The sequence below is a fragment of the Diabrotica undecimpunctata genome, chromosome 3 (assembly GCF_040954645.1).
Source record: "Diabrotica undecimpunctata isolate CICGRU chromosome 3, icDiaUnde3, whole genome shotgun sequence".
In the NCBI taxonomy this organism is placed as follows: domain Eukaryota; kingdom Metazoa; phylum Arthropoda; class Insecta; order Coleoptera; family Chrysomelidae; genus Diabrotica; species Diabrotica undecimpunctata.
The window spans coordinates 126,510,239-126,531,190 of NC_092805.1; the positions used below are offsets into that span (position 1 = coordinate 126,510,239).

General features: G+C 31.8%; 2 protein-coding genes across 10 annotated transcripts in view; one reads left to right on the forward strand and one right to left on the reverse strand.

The window, feature by feature from the left end:
- Positions 1 to 7,190, forward strand: part of rols (zinc-RING finger and ankyrin repeat domain-containing protein rolling pebbles) — a 307,552-nt gene extending 300,362 nt beyond the window's left edge. For all 7 annotated transcript variants that reach the window (XM_072526863.1, XM_072526866.1, XM_072526865.1 and 4 more), the window contains 2 exons: positions 281 to 476; positions 1,771 to 7,190. In XM_072526863.1, coding sequence (XP_072382964.1) covers positions 281 to 476; positions 1,771 to 2,049 — 475 coding nt within the window. In that variant the 3' untranslated portion in view covers positions 2,050 to 7,190. The remainder of the gene's footprint in view (positions 1 to 280; positions 477 to 1,770) is intronic.
- Positions 7,191 to 13,978: 6,788 nt separating this feature from the next.
- The window catches only part of tn (tripartite motif containing protein thin), a 94,317-nt gene continuing 87,343 nt past the window's right edge, over positions 13,979 to 20,952 (reverse strand). For all 3 annotated transcript variants that reach the window (XM_072526871.1, XM_072526873.1, XM_072526872.1), the window contains 3 exons: positions 16,436 to 16,755; positions 15,864 to 16,004; positions 13,979 to 14,499 (listed from right to left, as the gene is read on the reverse strand). In XM_072526871.1, coding sequence (XP_072382972.1) covers positions 14,068 to 14,499; positions 15,864 to 16,004; positions 16,436 to 16,755 — 893 coding nt within the window. In that variant the 3' untranslated portion in view covers positions 13,979 to 14,067. The remainder of the gene's footprint in view (positions 14,500 to 15,863; positions 16,005 to 16,435; positions 16,756 to 20,952) is intronic.

Consider the following 20,952-nt stretch of genomic DNA (forward strand, 5'->3'; position numbering starts at 1 on the left):
TATCTCTTCTTTTCACTAATCGCTCCCTAAATAAATCGTCTCCTCCATAATGCGGGTTATGTTAAACTTTTTTTATTCGTGTACTTTTCCAATTCTTGTAATTCTTTTCCATATGCTTATTTAAAAATAGTTATAAATCTTTTGGGTGCTTTAGGATCATCATTCTGTCTCTTTTCTTTTCATATAAAACAACAATTTTCAACTATTTAAAAATTTATTTTAATAAAACTATTATTTTTAGCATTGTTCGAGATTTTAAATGTATACGGTAATTTTTCAGGTTGATACTTTTAAACAAGTTGCTCGAAGATGGTAATATTCTATATCGTAAGAGCAGGCTGAAGGAAGCAGCCCATCGATACCAATATGCCCTAAAGAAGTTCCCAACTGAAGACCAAGATGAACATAATAAAACCTTCAAACAACTTAAGATAAACTTTTTGTTGAACTTCTCTAGATGCAAAAGGAAATTAGGAGTAAGTATATATTTCATTTATTTATATATAATTTATTTATATACCTATTCTATAGGACGATGTAAACCATTGTCTTTTGGTTCTATAATGGTTCTATACATATTTACTCAACATTATCTTCGATATATAACCCTGCTGTATCCCTACGACGCTTCATATAGATCGTTTATTGTTGAAAACAGTGCTGGAAGTGTTCTGGTGTCAGCTTCTCCAGAAAGCGTGCTGTTCTCTCCCTAACAGCTTCAACGGATTCAAATAGTGTTTCTTTTAATGAAAATTTCATTATAGGAAACACATACGGTGCAAGACCTAGCGTACGAGTATGGTCCTACACTGGAATACTAAATTAGGCTGGAAACCTCTTGAGACACAATGCAAAATTTTATAAACACCAAATTTAGCTCTCTTTTCTTCTCGTCGTATTTCTCTAGCAATTGTCCCAAAGAAAATAAGGCATCCGTTGTCCTCCTTCCTGGCATAAAGCCAAACTGTTTTAATATCGATGTCACTCCTCCTTAACTTTGCTCTACAGTTCTCTCCCAAATGTTCATTGTGTACGACATTATCGTTATTCTTCTATAGTTCCTACAGTCCTAAATGTCCCGTTTATCTTTATACAGTGGTCATAACGCTCTCCCTCCATGCATTGGGCATCTTTTCTTTCCTCATCATTATATTATCATCCTCTAACACTAGAGTATTATATAGCCTAGGAGAGTATCGATATGGTTTTCGATAAGGAAAATCAGTTGCTGATATTTTCACACTGAGATACATCGGGAAAATGTGCTATGAATATAAGATTCTCATCCAATGTGGTCTACAAGCTCTGTCTAGAATTGATAGAGAAAGTTAAATTATACAGAGCGGGGAATTCCCCGCTCATACGAACTTAATAAGAACTAGAAGCTTTAAGATAATTTTGTCTATTTATCTCTTTAAAATTATTTGCAATCTACACCTTAATATAAATTCTAGATGTTGAGTACTTGACTATTATCTGCTGTATGGAGTGAAAACGAAGACCCTAATAAATATAACTGGATTGGTCATCATTAGAAATATTCAGAGCCACTATAAATAAATTTCTGTAGGCCAGAATGATTGCCAACTTCCATTGAGATTATGGTATTGGAAGAAAAGCTATCTGTTAGTGGATCTATTGTGACTAAATTTCTTTCTCATAAATTATTTATAAAATAATGTAATCATTGCATTACCCTATAACTTTATTCTTTTTCACTTTTTTTATTATTATATCTTTAGTAATTATTATATTTTATTTACTTTCCAGGAATCTCAAGAAGCCATTGAATTGGCAAATCTCGTTATAGAATTAAAACCAGAATCCTATGAAGCTTACTACGCCAGAGCAAAAGCTAAATTGGATCAAAACAAATACGAAAGTGCCTTACATGACGTCAAAGAAGCTCAAAAAAGAGCTCCGCCCCAAGGGAGCGAAATAAAAATTTTGAATTACTTGTTAGAGGACATTACTACAAGGATGTCCTCCAGTAGAAGCTTGTCGAATAGAAGAAATGTCGCTATATCTGTAGATACTTTACACGAATAGAAATGTTGTCTTTTTAAGATATTTTACAAAATAATGATATGTCTTTTAGATACCCACGGGGATTACAAACTAAAAGGAATTAATTTTTTCTTCTTTATTTAAATTTAAAAGTAGGAAGCGCTTAATTCAATACCCTATAGTGTCCTACAGTAGTATAATCTAAAAAATAATACTTGGTATAAAAAATGCTACAACTGATAGTTCAAGTAAAAATTACTCGAAGGAAGCGTTCCGAAAGTGTATATTTTGACTACAAAATTTGCCAGAGTGTTTTAACATCTGGGGTTTTGGTTTTTATTTAAACTTTGTACAATCTAAGCTATCTAACTGGCTCAACCAGGGCTTAATATATCTACTACTATTTAGACCGATTTACACGGTTGTTTTATTTTCACACTAGAAATCATGATTGAATTTAAAATATTGTTAATCTACATTATGTGGGAATATTTCCCTGTAGGTATCTAAAAGAAAAAGGTATGTTATCTCTTAGGAAAAGTTCTGTGTTCTTGTTTTAGACTGTGTGGAAAAGAAAGACTTAAAAGCTTAAATTAAATTATTGTTAATATTTTCATAATTCGCCTTAACAGGTTTTGTAAATACAAACCATAGAATAATTTATTTTGTAATAATCATATTGTTTGTTGTGAAATTTCAAGTCATCCCATTAGTATTTTATTATTTTCCATTCCATGTTTATTAATTTATTCAATTTTTTACTCGCAATGTACAGTTTTAAATAAATTTTCATGAAAAATATGTTCAAACAATATGTTTTGCGTATTTTAACACAAAAGTCGAAATTCCGTGAATGTATTTGATTTGTTTTAATGTTTGACTGTTAAAAAATTATGTTTGCACCAATTTGAGAGGCTTTGTAATCACAATTCGAGCAAATTCGAAGCTTTTATATAAACTAGAGTATTTAATTTCATTATTGAATTATTCTCTTTGTTCATTATAGTCCAGTCAAAAAGTATATTTTATAACACATTCATATTGCTAACTACAATCGACATCGATTTCAATTCATCGATTGTGGCGGTCGTAGCTGAGCGGCTAAGATACAGTGTCGCATGAGTTCGATTCTCGGCACCAACAACGAAATTTTTATTTCTATAAATGATGACAAGCCATCCCCGTGTTTCGGGGGGCACGTAAAGCCGTCGGTCATCCTGTATTGGACTAGTGTGCATCAACACTAGTTATCTGAAATGCCATACTATTATTATTATTATCGATTTCAAATAAGTGCCCCGTTTAGTCAAAAAAAAAAGGTTTCAAACACTGTTAAAAATAATATAGCATTTACTCCCGCTAAAGAGCATGTTATTTCCCTATTGGTATACAAAAAAATAGAAAATGTTCTTTGCGTATTTTTTATCGTTAAATATTGAGTTTTTTCAGTCAGTTTTTTTTAAGACTTAGATTGACTAATAAAATTTCTACTTTGCAATAAGTAGGTAATATGAAATTATATATGGTTATCTTTGGAAGAGATAAAGTTTTTATGAATGATATAAGAATGAAATCTACTTTGTCACATTTTTCCCATGTTCTTTTGGTTCTGCGGTCTTATGTAAATGTTGAACATTTCATACTGTTACCGATTATTTAACAGTTTACTACTAGGTAGGCTACTTTCTTAAAAACATGTCTAGATTTTCTACATGCTTCATCTTTTCTGTATCGCAAATATCTGACAGTTCATATATATTGTAACATCCTATCTAATCACATCTTGAAAGTATCAGCATCCATAATATATCAAAAAGAAAATATTGCGGATCAGAACATCAGAATCCTTGGTTTAAATCCATTTTTAGCGGTGTGTCCATGTTTGTTGACTTAGGCTTACCGTTTATTTCTATACATATAAAGTTTGATTTTTTAATTGATATTTAATACATATTTTTGTAGTTTACTAGATCAAGCTCGGTATTTCCTCTGTTTTATTATATTGTTAGGTGGCAAGGTCGGTTTTATTATCCTTTGTAATACTTGTAATATTTGGTGAATATGGGTCTGCTTATGTTTCAATAATTTTAACATACTCTGATTAATTTTTTGGCATAGTTTCTATTCTCTGTATTGAATGTATTGTGTATTCACTCTACGGCCTAAACAAGATACCCATAATTGACAGACAAAATTGTCTTATTTGTACTCTTTTTTTATAACTATTATTTACAATCAAATAGTAGATTATCCCTTATGCCTATCCTGTCTTCTCTGTCATCTGACAAATGTCACGCTGTATTACTTCACTTAGTTACTGGCCAAGATTCTGCCAACAGTCAACGGTTCAACCGTTTAGGAGCCTTACTGGCTCATTAAGATCTATGCAACACAGGTGAAGATATCTCTGAGTCACTAGAAATATAATCCTTACCGTTATCACTTTTAATGGTTAATTTAAATGTAGAGGTAATAGTACTTTTTGTTCCCATATCTCTACGCGAAAAGAAGCTGTTTTATTGTTAAGAAGATGACTTTTCCCTAGGTTCTTTATCCCCATATTCCATATCTGACTCTCCCTTCCGTCATTACTAAATATGAATTGAGTGTAATACTTTTGATCTCCACAGCCCTTTTGCGGTTACAATTGAAACATTACCAATTTCTCGCTGGATATATATCTGAGCTATGCTGACATCTACATCGAAAACAACTTCTATGCGTATGTCTCTTTTGCTGACACTTTGATTTGCAGATTTCTTTAAGTTTTAATAAATTGCCCTTCGTTAGCAGTCTCTATACTGAAGATTATTTTGGATTGGGCTTTAGTAATTGAGTGCTTCCTTGAAGGCTTTTTCAAATTCTAACGAATTGTCCTTCGTTAGCAATATCTGTACCACTGACTTACATCGTAGACCACAAACAAAATAGTCTCGAAGTCCCAATAATCACACGCCTCTCACAAACTCTTTAATTGTAATCTCCTCTTCTCCGTTTTTTGATTTCTACTATTGGATCGGTACCTTTCGGCGATTATCGACACATGTGAGTAAAATATTTCTCGCAATACTGTGACCATATCCTTATACGACTTAGATGTATTGTTTTCTGGTCCCATAAGGCTTTTTAGCAACTTATATGCGACATGACTAATCAATGTTATAAGTAGTGGACTTTTTTCAATCTTCTCTGTTTTATTAACTTTATTCCACTGCTCCATACGCCCTTTATCCGACCCAAACTCGCCCTCATTCATATTGAAATATTCAATAGATCAATAAAAGGCTGCATGTTTGTTTTTTTGTTAACTGCTTGATAGACTCCTGCCTCGTCGCCAAATTATTCTCTAAAAATGTCACGGTATCTATTCTGTCATTTGGTTAAGCCGTATTTACGCCATGCGTTAGTAACCGTATACATTACAGGATGAAAAAGTCATTAGTTAGTTTGCGTTAATGTATTGCCGAACATAACGTAGCGAAGAGGTGCTGCAATTTACTGGATTGCGCAAAAACCCAGAAGTTATCACATTTTACTTGTTGTGCATTTGTTGGATGATGAAATTATTAAGGACTCACATCTAAATTCTGTTCTCAATATTTATGTGCTTGTAATATATGTATAGTTTTGTATTTAGTTTTGTTTAACTTAAAATGAATGATTATTAAGAGTATTTTATTTGTTTATAAAATAATCGTATGTGCAATATATAATGTATTTTTTTGTATACCCGAAAAATAATCAAGGCAAAAACTACGACTACTCGTAGATCATTTATCAACCTCTTATGAAAACAATATAAAATAAACGGACCGATAAAATCTTTATTGTCGTTTGGTCATTCAAATTGGAAACAGTCGCCAAAATATATAAGATTGGTCTGGTTTTAATAAAGATTTTATTTTATCAGTCACCGATAAAAATTTTTGGAAGATGATTTGGACAGGACTAATGAATGAACACACAGGAATTATAGTTTTTATCTTTTGTGTTAAAATAAATTTTGCAATAGGTTAGATGTTTGTGAATGTGATTTATTTAATAATGGATTTATATCATACTTTTAATTTATTATGAATTACTTTTAGGCAATTTTTTCTATCAAAAAATGTCAAGGCAACATTAAATCTTCTCCATTTTTGGATTTTGAATCAATGTTTTGAAATTGTTTCATACAAACTTATTTCATATTACTCAATATCATTTTTTTTCAGTTTTTTTATTAATCTTAATAGTTAAAAATACATAAACAGATCGTGTGCCAAATTGGTGTGAAAAGGTACAAACTATGCAAAAATATATAAGACCTACATCGTCGAATTGCTCCAGATCTATAGACAATTAGATTCTTAGTATTCTGCAGGTTAACATAACTTGGTTTGTACTTAATTCCCTTCAGATATTTAATACTAAATTGTATAGGTTTATTAATATTAAAATTATGCTGAAAACAGTGCTAAAGTTTTTACATTTTTAATTTAGTATTTTAATCATTTGGGAAACTGATAAAAATCAGGTTCTTTCATAAATGTCAGTTTACTAAAATTCTATATTTCTCTCTAGGTATTTTTATTCCTTAACAAGGCTTTCTAGATTTTATCTAATTATATTTCCAGCGCAGTATTGTTTATTGTATTTAATATTAGAATTGATATTTGAACTGGGTGTCTATTATTACTATCTTGAATAGTATTGCTCCAAGTTACAATTAGAGGAAAATTATTAACGAAATGGCGAAAACAATGTTGCATTCCAACATTTAATTACATTTGACATTTATTGAAAGAAAGAATTGTACCATAAACTCAGTTCATAAAATGGCATTCAAGAAACTTTGACAGAAAAAGCAACAGATTATATATCGAAACATCTCTTATTTGTCAAATTCTTGTTTGTTTCGGATGAAGGCATACTCTCTCTCCCTATATCCTACAGTATGTCTATTGATTTGTTATGTTTATTTTTTTGTTGAGTTTGTAAGTTTGTATGTATTCTTTGTTTCTTGCCCATCTTTATATACACGCATATATAGGCAATTTATTTCCAGTATTTTTGAGTTTTAAACAGTATAACTGTGTGAAAATTTGTCAAACGTATATTTATTTATAAATATAAAGGTGCTATATATTTAAAAAATGTTTAAACATGCAATGCAATTAAAGTGTAATATTATTTAGAAATAATTTTTATTTGTATTACCTTTACAACCAAAAACATGCAACAAAGAAGAAGTCGGGATAAGAAGTAAACTTATAAGAAACTAAGAAAAAAAAGATACATACATCATAGGAAAAAACAAATTTTTGAAAATTAGATTATGAAACAACTTCAACAGGGATAGATCGAAACTATAAAGTTCTATTATGTCTTACATAGCACAAAAAAATTCAAACTATGACTATGATATAATGTTGGCACGTGCTAACAAAGAATTTACCTGCACGGAATTAGAATGTAATACATATCCTCAAAGGACAAGAAACAATAATCTTATAGATCCTCATTCGATGCTGGAAGTAAATGACGCAATCAAACGGAGATAATATCCTTATAGACAAAATTCACAACATAATACTTAAAGTCGGAAATAAGAACATATGCTACAAGAATGGTTCTCTGGAATTTTCTTTTTACTACATAAAAACGAGATATGTAGTGCTAGTAATCTAAATTCTTACATAAGAGTTACAAAGTGGTTTTAGACGTGTTTACTACATATAATATACTTACCAGATCGTTTTGAAATATCAAATAAAAACCAATGCATTCAATACTGATACTTCCTACCTCTTTGATAATTTTAAATCAGTGTAATATAGCATGCCACGATGTAAACTAAGTCATGAATGATGTTGGCAATATTCCGTCCAATGTTTCAAGTACTAACAACATTTTTATAATCGGCTCTCGTACCTTCTCACGTCGGCACGTGGCTCGTATAGTCGGTTCGCTATTCCCAGTCCGAACTGTCTAGTGAATTTAGTAATTATTTTTTTGCGAAGTTTGTAACGTTTCAATCAATCAATTGAACGTGACACCAAGCTCCGCTTGGTACTTGTCCCCCGTACTATATATACTATATAAACCGATACAAATTTTTATTCGCTCTTTTCAATCATATCAATACAATAATTCTTAATGAAACTCTAGTCACAGAAATTGGTTAGTGTCTTAGCCGTATACACGGGTAAGTATCTTTTTCTAGTTTTAGGCCTGTTTTTTACTTGTTTTCTTTTGCATAGCAGATACTTTCTTTCTTAAAATAAAGCTGAAAACATTTTAAGTTTTATTTTTTTTACTGTAGATATATAATGTACCTATATTACCTTATTTTCTTTAATATCTTATTATTAAAATCGTTTCCTACAAATTTATTTTTATTAATGCCACGCTGTGATCAGAGATTTTGCTGAGATCGTTTTTCTCTGAATACTCAGCTTTATTTCTGATCGGGCTTTTCTTTTGGGAGAAAACTGATCGTTGTGTGAATTTTCTAGCCACTACCGTGGAGAGCAAGAAATAGCCAACCACACTACCTTGGGAAGCAAACAACAGCCAACCACACTACCTTGGGGAACAATCGGCAACCACCCATACTACCTTAAATCGACTGATGCATCAGAATATAATTTGAAACCCATTTACCAACCTGGGGACATAAATGATTGCTATAACCCAAACAACAACCACCGACAGTGGCTAACTTCCACAAAGATCGGCACCCTTCCTGTAGAACTGAACGACTCGTTCACAACGAACTAAAGCTGAGTACTTTTTTATACTTTAATTATTTTATACCGGCAACCGGCAGAATCTTTGAGTCTCAGTTTAAAAATTTATTTTTGTTTCACATTCATAATTTGAATTCTGTTTATTTTTATTTAATAAATATATATACCTTTACTATGACTTCGTAAGTTTTTTTTATTTCCTGAGCAGTCTGAGCAGTCGGGCAGAGCACCATTCTGATGGATGGAACGGTGGATGTTTTTCTCTTGAATATCCTTAGTGATATTCGAAGAATTTCTCCCCTCGTTTCTTCCAACAGTGTGGTATTGCTTAACGCCCTGGTCTTAATAAGATTAAGACGCTACAAGTTAGTCATGATACTATAACTAACAAGATAAGTCAACGCGCATGTCCTTGCATCTCTCTCACACACCTGTGACGTAAGCCCGAGACAACTTTAATGATGCCAAGTTAAATGCTCTATCTGTTGCTATCCTGTGTACTTCAAAACGTAGTGAATGATATTTTTATTAATTCATTGATGTAGTAAAGACTTTGTATATTATATTGTTATATAAATTTTGTGGTGAAAACCTTCAGTTTACTGTGTTAATATCACCTAATTTATTTATCGTACGCAACTTCCTCTCGACTACCTTTAGCTACTTTATAAAGAAGACTAATTATTTGGTTGCCATAATCTATTGTGCAGTGGTGGGTTATTTAAACAATTATAATAGAAAAAGTAAAACTTTTTCGAAGTGTCGTTTTTTGTGTTTCCTAGAGACAAACAAATGCGTAAACTATGGGTCTACAAGTGTTTTCAGCGAGAAAAATTTAATGTAGAAACCGCGAGAATATAATCAAAACATTTTACAGCAGCTGACTATTGTTTAAAAGAACTATTGAGATTGCCTAACAAACAATGGAATATTACTACTAATAGTATAATTAATTATGAAATTGTCACTGAAGAGATCTTTTCCTCGCTAAACCTTCCTAGTGGTGATACAGAAATTAACCCTGAAGATTTAATTGACAGTCATCAAGATTTTATTAATTCGAATATAAAAGACCTGGAATGGGATGGATTGGAAAATTTAGCCGGTTTCATTGCATTTAAGTTACAAAAAAAAAGAAATACTTGGATATATTTCGGACGCTAACCATAAATCGTTTACTTGGGTAAACCACGTTTCTGAGGGTGGTTTACTCAAACCAACACGGGAATTTGTAACTAAATGTAGTGAACTGGAACATATTTTTCGTAGTTATAATGGCGACACATTAAAAATAACAAAAAATTATTTAAAAATCTTAAATATGTAAATGTTAGCGAAGATGTAAAATTACTTTTTTTAAATGTAAAATGTATTTTAAAATACGAATTCTAAATAAAAATATTAAAGATAATTACAATATCCGCAAGAGAAAAATTACAAAGATAGTAAAATAAATGTCTAAATGGTATTCATAAAGTTTCAAGTATGACCCGCCTTTTCTTTATGGTTCAAATTCTTTACATTTTACCGGCCTTTTATATTTAATTTATGTTTTGTAGCAATATTTATTTTGCTTGTAATACACACAATCAAATCGTAGATTCATATATTTCTTTAATTAATTTTACAAATTACTTATTAATTTTCAAACCACGGTTTCACAGAAAGTAACTAGTTATGACTTCTTAGTGCAAGATATGGCATCGAGGTATACTACCGTTAACAGTTTAAGTTTCGAAGTTGTTCATTACAGTAATGGAACAACGTTGCCATATGATGCATCGTTAAAATAAGATACACACAAGTCCCCTGGCTTTGTCTCGCTATGACGTCATGCGCAAAGTCGATCAAAATTAGAACGGCAAGTGAGCATATCTTGTTTGTTATAGTATCATGCAAGTTAGTTACTTTTTGACAGACTAAAAGTAGCTGGAAATTACTATACAACCAAGCACACGTACTCATAGCCAATATTAATAGTAAACAAACTAAATAGTAAATAAAATAGAACTTTACGAATTATCAACAATCAATATTCATTTATCTGCACCATATAATAGTTATGTTAAATTATGACAACTGAAATATATTTTTTAAATATATACTACCCAAAATTTTATGGGTTTAGTATACACTTCCACTATTTATACTAATTTTTCTTTTTTTAATGAAAGAAGTCTGTAATAAAAGTTTATTTAAGCTGTTAATACTGTGAGCTAGGAACTTTTGTGTTGTAGGTTTCCAGCTATGAATCTGTCAAAATATGCCCGAGTTGAGCGAATGGACCTTAACAACCTTCCGCTTGAAGCTGGCTTACAACCCCTTTCAATGATAGGGTGGTTCGATGAATTCGATTTGACTTGAACTCATCGTGTCAGAAGTTTAGAGGGCAGCAAGACAAACCTCTTGTCTTGCGGTAAGTCGGCAACCGGCAAAAAATAGTCTTTTGCGCAATTTCTTCAGTGCCAAGTGTGCGTTATCTCTTTCTCTTGTTTTGTGGGAATCTCTTATAATTTAGTATTTTGTTATCCTCATATTACCTCTTACTTTTAACTACTAGATTAATTCATTTCTTGTTCTTGTTTTCAATAAACCGACCAAAACTCTATAAGTATTCTTTATTTTTAATACGCTATTCCTTAAACTAGCAACTTATGGAAGTACAATATAGTCCTCCTCTCATTGGAGTTTAATAGAAACTATATACTATTATTACTTCAAATTCACTTCTCCGACTAAATAATAAGACTTGTATATGCAACAATGAGTAAGTGGTATGTATATAGACTGCAAATAAGGGCGACTTATTTACAACCAGATAGAACAAAGAGAGTTTAGCTAAAAGTTGCCATAAATGTGGTTCGCCAACAACTGCAACTAATCATGAAAAATTCTTAGATAAAAACTGCATTAGAACATTAGTTATGGTCAGCTTGAGCATGACCAGCTTTGTCGATCAAAAAAAAATTCATCAAATCGAATACACGTTGAGAGAATGATTGGTTTGGGCAAACCGTGTAAGATTCTTAAGTATTTGTCGAGCAATTTAGTACCATTGGGAAGTGGTATAATATGTTATAAGACACCATACATGTTACGATGAATCGTTACGATTTAACTGTACCATACACAGCAGATGTAAGTATCATTATCCATTATTGGAATATTATGCCAATCTTTTGGCTTTTTATGTTATCTTATTTAATTCCTTTAACAAATTCACATGAATTTGTTTTCAACAATGAAAATTACACATGAAAATTTTTGATTATTGATAAGAAGATAACTGTTCAGTTTAACGGTACAGTTAAATCGTTATCGATTTATCGTAGATGTATGGGAACCTTATGCTTTATGTAAGCAAATTTTTATAGCAACATAATGGATAACAATGAATAAAACAAACAGAAATACTATTTATTTGTGTTCTATTTTGTTATACACATTAAGATGATCTACATTGTTTATAAATAGTATTTTTCAGCCAAGGCTGGAACCATATATTTGTCAAAAAACTCTGACTTTCGGGATTATTTCATTATGAATTACATCATTATTTCTACTTATGAAATGTCTACTGTCTACGCATGAGACAGACGACAGATGCTGTACTAAAAGCTCTATTAATGCACAAACTACTCTTCCCACTTGATGTATTTAATGATGTTATTTCTTTATCTATCACTATAATTAAAATTAGGCATATTTCTGTATTGTTGTCGTTTTGGATTATAACATAAGTTTGTCTTTTGCTTTTTTGCACATTGTACACTGAAACTGTAAAATTTATTTGTTCAGTTTTCTTTAGCGATACTTTTTAGTTCTATTTTTTGGTATAGCTCTGCTATTTTGTTCAGTGCAGATATCTTTTATGTATAATTTACCATACTCTTTGAGGTTTAATAAAGCATAGAACACAACAGCAACATGTTTGCACATAGCTCTGTATCTCTTAGAGAGGACCAGTTTTACATAGTATGTAAGTGCTTTGGTCATTTCACTGTTGGCTTGCGCTCGGTAAAAATGATATTCATCTGTTTTTGACTTCACCATAGCTAATAAAAAATTAGTTTGTATCATACTGTAGCCTTTTCTGTGGTTTGCTAACTTATAAATACATAGAAAATGGTTTTTTATGTCGACGATATCTATGGGTGAAACTTTTGAAAGGTTTTTGAGTAGTAATGAAATTCACATTTGGTGGCCATAAAATGTTTGATATTGGTTTACCAACAGAATAGTCCACAATGTCATGTCGAAAATTATTATTTAGATCATATCCAGCTAATTTGGACACAATATCTTTCATACATAAATGAAAGGTGATGATTTATAATGAGTTTTGTTTTAAGGTGGCACAAAACTGGATTCAATATATGATAGGTAGGTAAAATTACCACAGTTTAGTTACATGAATGTATTCGTTCAAACCAAAATACAAATACATCACTATAAAACTCAGACTGACACAAATATTTCTATTTTGGCCTGAGCTATAGAAATGAAACATTAAGACGATGATCAATATAGTTTACCTTTCCATAAGGTCTTCCTTATTCCCAGTAATTCTCGCATTTGCAAAAATACCATACAAGCTTAAAGAATTGTCCAAATGTGTTGACCCCCAACTACACTAGCGCCGCCAAGTGGGAGCAACTGCGTACATAGCTGCCATTAGTGTTGTACAGTATTTTTAGAATGTTTATGACTTTTATTTGCCAAACGCGTGGAGGGCAGCTATGGCTTTTACCGCACTTAGAACAGGTATCGTTGTGCAATGAGATTGGAGAACCACAGGAAACCAATATCCAGCTGTCCTTTGGATTATTGCTTATGTGACATTCATAGGGAATAAATTTCCTATGGATTACAGAAGAGATAATAAACTTTAGACTTTGACAGACCACAAATTGTAGAATTTTTTCTTTTAATACCAAATTTTGCATTTAAAAAAAATTGGGTACCTATGCATTTTTGTACAAAGCATTATTTTTTTAGTAACAACAAATTCTGCCAAGCTATTCGTCATTTTTATTTTAGTTTAGTATTTTAAGTAGAAACTAGTTTTAAAAACTATAAGGACTAAGACTTATAAGGACTTATTTATTTGTTGTAAGGTTAACATTAATTTTAGTCATTTTCCATTATATTATATTTAAGTTAAACCTCATTTATTAAATTTGTTACTTACTCTCTTTAAAACTCCGGATTGATAAAGATGTTTAATAAAAAACAATAAATAAAATGCAAATAGATTTATTGATGTCAGTTAAACACACTTTATATTGGAAAAAAGTTATTATTATTTCGATTAAAACCAAAAACTCTTTCAGAAAACTTGTATCCTATGATTTTCCCGATCGCACACCAAAATATGCCCGTTTGGAGTCATAGCAACGCCTTCTAATCCTTTAAACTCTCCTTTTCCAATGCCCCAGCAACCAAAAGCTCTCAGAAAACCGCCATCAGGGCTGAATATCTGGATTCTATTGTTTCCAGAATCAGCAACGCAGATATATCCTTGGTCGTCAACTGCTACCCCTCTTGGGAATTTGAATTGACCTTCTTCTGAGCCTTCGGATCCGAAGGAAGTGAGGACTTTACCGTTTACGTCAAATATCTGAATTCTGTGGTTGTTGGAGTCTGAAACTACTACTCTGTTCGTATTTGAGACTGCTATGTAATGAGGGTGTTCCAACTGGCCTTCTTTATTGCCCATGGAACCGAATTTTCCAACGAATGTGCCATCTGATTGGAAAACCTGCAATTAAATGAAGTATTAAATTTTGTCTTAATAAAAAGTTACAATTAAATCATTAAATAATATTATATTTGTTATTTAGATGTAAGTAAGTAAAACTATTATTCATACAAAGAAGTAAAAAAGTTCTAGTTCTTTAAGGGTATAGCTACCCAAAAAGGTCGCTTCTGTGGATATAACAAACCATATAATAGTTATGGCAATATATTATTGTATGGTTAAGACAAAAAATAAAATTACCGAAGGAAAATAAATTTGGTCAGGAAATATTAAAAAACAAGGTATGTTAGATAGGCAGTTCAAATAAAAAATATCGACAGTGTCCAATTTTGATCCAAACCGCTCTTCTGTACATAACATTAAGTGTACGCAGATATGCATGACCTCCAATGCAACGTAGATTCCAAGTGAAGAATTGTCGAGGAGATATGTTAGAGTTTTGTGGTGGAAGTCGACCCCGTAACACTCGGCCGCAGAGGCACAAACACTCACTTATAAGGAAAGCTGGGATCATAGAATAAAAACCTATTTTGACTATTTTACCTATTCTAGGTCTTCGATATTAATTGTTCCGACCACCATCCATTTTGTTTTCTTTCATTGATTGTTAAGCCTATTTCTGTGCATTTGTTGTTTACAGCGTTTAACAGAGTTTGAAGGTCTTCTAAATTATCTGCCATTATGGCGGTATCATCTGCGTATCTGATGTTATTAATAATTTCACCATTGATTTTAACATCAAGCGGTCTGATTGTAGTAGATTTTTGAGCAATCTAATGCTCAGAATGGGAAGCGACAGAGAACTTTTGACCACCATTAAAAGGAGAACGACCGCATATTTGGGGAACATACTTAGAAATGAGAAGCGCGAGTTGTTGCAGCTGATTATGAAGGGTAAAATCGAAGGAAAAAAGGGGTCCTGGTAGACGATAAATATCATGGCTGAAAAACATTTGCGACTGGACCGGGTTAAACACACAGACACTTTTAAGAAAAGCAGAATATGGAGACGAATTTGCAATGGTTATCCATTGAGCAATCCAATATCACACGTGTCCGGACCAACTGAATCCAAACATTGAAATAGTAATGTATGTGGTACTCTATCAAAGGCTTTTTCGAAATTTATAAAACATAAGTAAATATTTTTTCTAAACTCAATGCACTTTTGTAAAAGAGCTTCCCTAGTACCCATACCGTTTCGAAAGCCAAATGGTCATTATCAGTTATCCCCTCACAAAGTTTATATATGCGACAATGCAATAGTTTTATAAAAAATTTGAGCGTGTGAATTTTACATCATAAAAATTAATATTTAATAGAGTTTTATTATGATCTGTCACTCTTTTTATTCCCTGTATTACCTGAACTCTGTGATTTTCCTTATCACACACATATATGAACCCTAAAGCATCTGTTGTTATGCCCCAAGGATAGTTGAAACGACCGTCTGCAGTCCCTTGGCTTCCAAATGCTCTTAAAAAGCGTCCTGATGGATCGAAAACCTAAAAATAAATAATGAATAGTTATCAAATTATTGTATAATTAATATATCAAAAGTTGAAAGTAAATTTGTCAAAAAATACAAAAGTTAAAAGACACGGTAAGAAATTAAAAAAAAAAATAAAAATCAACAGATTTTACAATTTTTAAAGATATTTTTCTTGAGATTCTTGTTACTGCTTTATTTGTGTATTTAAAATTAATTTAACATTGACCAGAAATATTGGAGGCAAAAAGTTGTTATAATATGATAGTCAAAGAACCACCGAAACTCAGAATTCAAATGCGATTTACTAAAATTGATAGAAAGCTGCTGTAATAACTGGGAAATCACCATGAAAGTAGGCCGCAAACAGAAGTAAGGTGATGTAATTTTGTACTAATCTTGAAACTTCAAGACAATGCTTAAGCTTTTTTGACAGGCTATACTTACTTGTATTCTATGGTTGTATCTATCAGCAATGATGTACTGTCCTATACGATTGACGGCAACACCAGCAAGACAATCAAACTCTCCCTCTTTATTACCATACTGTCCGAACTCTTTAATAAAACGTCCGTTAGCGTCGAAAACTTGAACTCTGTGATTGGAGGAATCGGCAACGACGATAGTATTGTCTGGACCGACGGCAACACCGCGCGGCCATGTGAAGCATCCGGCTTCGCTCCCCCGGCTACCTATTTGAAACAGCTGCTCGCACTTTTGAAGGTACTGGCTTCTAGGGGTGGTACCTGCTACTGCTTGGGCGATACCTACAAGAAAAACCAGTAGAATATTAATCCTACAATTATTTTTGTAACATTTAGGGCTTAGGAGGTTAGTTTTAACTAAAGGAATTGACATGAGTTCTATGTATTGAACAACCCTTCTCAAAACTATGACTGTCTATTTTCTTCTTCTTAACTTTAAAGTTTTACGCTAAAGTCTCTTCCACCTTCTAGTTTAGATGTATTTCCACATTTGACCAACTTATTTTTTAAATTTTATTGATAACAGCGTCAACCACTTTTTGTTATTAGCTGTACTATAATTAATACATACATAGATACTTAAATCTAAACAGTATTTTTGATTAATTAATAGGTTCACAATTAGGTAAGAATTACATTAACAGTTACAGTTTGTTTAAAATAAAACATTAATATCTCAAATAATTAAACATTTGTAATTTTACAATGTGCTGCTAAGACTGATTTTATATTGTTAGGGTGATTTGATCTGGAGATTAGGTAGCTGTAAGTTAGTCTGCTGTGACCTATACGTAAACGGGTTAGGATAACACACAGCTGATAATAAAATTCATGGTGGTAAAATGAAAATTGCATTTTGTTCATAAGGAAAATGCATTTCTAAAATGCATAGAAAATGAAAAATTTGCAAATAAAAAAATATTAACAGTTAATTTTGTTACTTGGTGATGCACTTGGTGTCCAGGATGGACCTAGTGTCCTGGAGTATATTAATTTTATTCTAAATCAGTCGACAGTCAAACTCGTAGGTTTTCTAGGTCGCTGAATATAATTAGGTATGATACCGACGATGGTACTTGAGCTACCCGATGGTCCTCAAGCTACCTGGTGTTCATGGTGGACTATTTTTATTCGAAATCTATCGAAAGTCTTTACTTGGGAATTTCGAGATCGATGAACATGAATATTATGACGGATAGCTATCTGGTGCCCAGGGTGAACCTCAGCTTTTAAAGTTTTATGTTATTTTCATTCAAAATTAATCAAAAGTCATTACTTGGGAGTGTTCGAGGTCGATAAATTCGAATATTATGATAGTGATGATTCTCGAGCTATCTGGAGCTCAGTGTGGAGCTTGTCTCCTGGAGTTTTATATATTATTTTCGAAATTAGAAAAAAACGTAAATAGTACGTGTAAGAGAATAAGTATAAGAGCACATGTGAAAGTAAAAGGCGGGAGCTGTTACAGGGGAGACTATAGTATCACCTGACACTTTATCAGCGCTACCAACTGCTTAAAACCGCCAAATTTAAAAAATATGTTCTGAGGTATTCCGAGTTCATTTATGGACAAAATATTTGTGTTCAGCGACCTCGAAAACCACCGAGTAATCACAGTCGACTAATTTAAAATGAAACTAACATTAAACTCGAGAAAATGAAGTCACCCAGGGCACCAGATACCTTCGCAGTCGTAATATTTTTGTTTAAAAATCCCAAAAACCTCAGAGTATTTCGGAGTATTTGACTGATTTCGGATGAATGTATTAAAAAATTCCATGAGACAAAGTACACCATCCACCAGGTATCTCGAGGTTATAATATTCGTATTCAGCGACCTCAGAAATCTCCTGAGTAATGACCGTCGACTGATTTACAAACTGAGTTGCAAATTTTTCGTTTTCTATGTATTTTCCTTATGCAAAAAATGCAATTTTTATTTTGCTACCATGAATTTTGTTAAAAAAACTTTCCTGACACTTTCCCGAATCGAATGCAAAAAGTGCCACAGCGATTCATGTTGCTGCGAAAAATTGGTCGGTTTATTGCTACTTTTTAGTGATTTATTTCCTCGCCTAATTGTAATCGACCCAGTCTTATTGTTGCCCTCGGTAGATATTGGTTTAATCTGTTAACGTATTAACGTATAATGTTTCTTATACGTTACGACAAAAAATGGTAATTTCGTTCAGTGCTTATGGCTGTATTAACCGGTTTAAAAAAGGTGCTTCTGTTTATTTTCACAGGTAATTACCATTTTATATTTACTGTGCTATTTTAAATAACTTTTTTCCTGCCATAGTTTCTCTTGGATGAAATATGAGGAAGAGCTTGGATTATTTTTCAACCAAATGAAAACACTTCACACCGACTAAGTATTCCGGATTACCTACGTAGTGAACATTATAATGAAGTTAATTACTTGGACAGGTAAGCATAAAAAGTTTAACGTTTTGAATGTTTCAGAACATAATTTGGTATTTATTAATCCAACACCAAGTTAACAAAATACTTATTTAACTACCTAAATGTAAAATAAGTATTGCTTTATTTAGCTTATACACAGCTAGTTACTTAATACAAGTATGTATAAAAAATGTACAACGTAAAATAGATAAGGTATTTGAAAAAATTTTCCCATAATTTTTTTTGCATAATCACTTTTATGAGATACCCCAAAATAAGGTTCAATAGTTCGCCCAGGCGAAAATTTATTCAATTTTTTTTAAACAATCTTTTTTGAAAACTTGATTGTTTTCGAGTTATAATCAATTTAAAACTGAAAAATGTGCAAAATTACGATTTTCAAGTCTCAAAAACACAAATAAAAACTCCTCCCAAATAAAAAATTCCTTTATAAAAGGTATATTAATAAAAAAACCCTATCGAGGTGCATCACAGAACGTGTTCGAAATAACTATTACATCATCAGTGCTATCCTAAAATAAGTATAACAACTTAAATTAATGCAACCGTAAAGTTAAAATTTTTAGCGAGTTTTTACAAAAGGTGGTTAATAATTAGTGGATGTACATGTTTGAAGCCACTAAATATGTGGGTAAAAACCCCTTAAATGTATTTAGATTGACTTTGAATTACATCCTTGATATTTAAAAACTATGATGTTTAAGTTATAAAAGGAATTGATCACATAGCAACGTAGGACTCCACTGGGGTTGCTAGTCCTTAGACGCAGTGTCTGTGAGGACTTGTTAATGTTTGTGAACGAAGCAGTCAATGTAACCGGAGGTATGTGTCTAAATGTGACAGTAGCCAGCAATATGTATAATTAAATAAGTTAAAATTTAATTGATTATAACAGTAGCAACCATCAATATGTTGGAATTTAGAGAATGATTTACCCTAAAAGTTTGTTAAAAAAATTGTAAATTAGGTATTATTGTAGGTGGATTGAAGATTGATAAAAATTATGAATGTAGACAGCAACCAACTATACAGATATCTGAATTCAGTGGTGGAGAACTAAAGATTTTTATAAAGGACCCTATATGTTTTTTCAACATTTGGTACCTGGAATATGGAAAGCGGATATGTGTAGGAAGTTGAGTTTTTTTAAATTTATTATTATAGAGTAAAATGTTAATTGATGTATGTGAGTGTGCATTTGATATAGAAGGTGAACAGAATAATTGGTATGATGTAACGGTGGTATATTACTTAACTTATAACTTAAGTAGAAAAAGGCCCTACACGGTAAAAACAACATTTGGTACCTGAGAAATATGAGGTGTCTAAGTTACAAGTTGATGAACGGTGGGTGGATGGAGAGAGTGAATTAAATATTTATGTATGTTAACAAAATATGGAAAACCAACAAAATTGATGGGTAAAGGGTGACTCAGTTTGGCCAAAGTTATAATTTGTAATGTTTTAATGTTATTGTGAGATGAAAAATGACTGGATAAGATACTGATATCTTCAGAGGTCCGAAACCATAATCTAAGGAAAGCATGTGTAGATAAGGTAAATGAAGTATACTATAAAGGAAAATTGAGAAGTGGTATGATTTTAGTTAGAGCAATTGTGTTAAAAATAGGGTTTTTTTTATTAATATACCTTTTATAAGGCAAATTTTTTTAATAAAAATTTTTGTGATACCTACATGGTGTACAGCCAACTACAGAAATTAAGTTTGCTTATGGATTTTAAAAAATATTACTTTTGAATTCACCAAGGACCATAGTGATCCAAGAAACCTAAAAAAATATCTGGGCCCAAAAAAATTATTATCACAATTTGTTTAAAACAAATTGTTCAAAAAAATTTCAACAACTTTTCGCCTGAGCGACCTCTTGAACCTTATTTTGGGCTATCTCATGAAAATGATTATACAAAAAAAAATTTCATGAGGATATTTTTCCGAACGACCCTCGTCTAAAAGATAATAATATTAGTTATCCCTAGGTAGCAAATACAAAAACAAATTATTATTATTACCCAAGTCTTATAAGATTACTG